General features: G+C 23.4%; 1 protein-coding gene across 1 annotated transcript in view; it reads right to left on the bottom strand.

The window, feature by feature from the left end:
• Window positions 1-409: 409 nt before the first annotated feature.
• The window catches only part of NAEGRDRAFT_82323 (kinesin), a gene marked incomplete at its 5' end in the record, with an annotated part of 6,516 nt that continues 5,642 nt past the window's right edge, over window positions 410-1,283 (bottom strand). Inside the window, one exon of the mRNA XM_002668686.1 lies at window positions 410-1,093. Coding sequence (XP_002668732.1) covers window positions 458-1,093 — 636 coding nt within the window. The 3' untranslated portion in view covers window positions 410-457. The remainder of the gene's footprint in view (window positions 1,094-1,283) is intronic.

The following is a 1,283-nucleotide window of genomic DNA, read 5'->3' as shown; positions in this document are numbered from 1 at the left end:
ATGTATTAGGTGTATTTGCAGGTCAAAATGGTTATGGTTATCAAAGTTTAGCTTCTTTTATTGAATGTGTTTATTTATATCAAAATAATTTTATTAATGATTTGGATTTATTAAAATTACAATTACCATCAGTTGATTTTATTAGAAATTATGAAAATAATGAAAATAACAATGAAAATAATGACAATAAGATTAAAAATTTACCAACACATATTGCAACATTAATTACAACAGCAATTTTAGAAGCAGGTAGAATTTCATTAGATAGACAATTAGATGGTTTATCAGGTGATGTTTTCATTCAATATGATAAGGATACTTTATTACCAATTGGATTTGAATTTTAATAAGATTCTCAATATGAATTAAGATTAATTGGACTAGAAAACTAATTCCAACCTCCAGTAATCAAATGAAAAGTTTGATAAATATTTATTAATTATTTAATTTATATGTATTATTCTTCTGCATTATTTGTCATTTCACTAACATCATTGAGTGAAACAACATTTGGTACAGTGTTGTTGTGTTCAATTAATTCTTGTTCTTCAGCAATTTCACTCATATTACCCATACTAATAGCATTATCATCATTCTTGTATGAAAATTCAGAGTTTTGTGTAACTTTTAGATAAACTTCTTCCAATGTTGTTTGTGAAATACCCCAATCTTTAATCATATTAGTATTACCATTAATAGATGTTCCATTATTATTTAAAGTATTTTCACTTGTTAATTTTTCCAAATAAGAAATTAATTGACCTAATTCATTAACTTGTTCTTTAGGAACATTGAAAATGAAATTACCAGCACTTTGTGAAACAATTTTAACATTTGTTAAATATTGATTAATTGTTTTTACAACTTGTTTTTCATAACCATTATTAGCAACTACAAGTAAATTATATCCACTTCCATATTGAGATTTAATAGATAATGAATCACCAATACATTTTAATTGACCATGTGCCATAATTGCAATACGATCACTTAAATAATCTGCTTCATCCATAGCATGTGTTGTTAATATCATTGCTCTACCTTTCTTCATTTTATGAATTAAATTCCATGCTTTTTTACGTGAAAATGGATCCTATTAAAATATTAAATTATATTAAATATTAAATTATATTAAAATTAAAATATTAAAATTATAAAATAAATAAATTAAATATTAAATAAATTTAAAAACATACCAAACCAGTAGTAGGTTCATCTAATAAAATTAATTTAGGAGAACCAATACAAGCAATACAAATAGATAATCTTCTTTTCATACCACC

Source organism: Naegleria gruberi (assembly GCF_000004985.1).
Source record: "Naegleria gruberi genomic scaffold NAEGRscaffold_120, whole genome shotgun sequence".
In the NCBI taxonomy this organism is placed as follows: domain Eukaryota; phylum Heterolobosea; class Eutetramitea; order Acrasida; family Naegleriidae; genus Naegleria; species Naegleria gruberi.
This window is presented reverse-complemented; position numbering and strand designations above follow the sequence as displayed.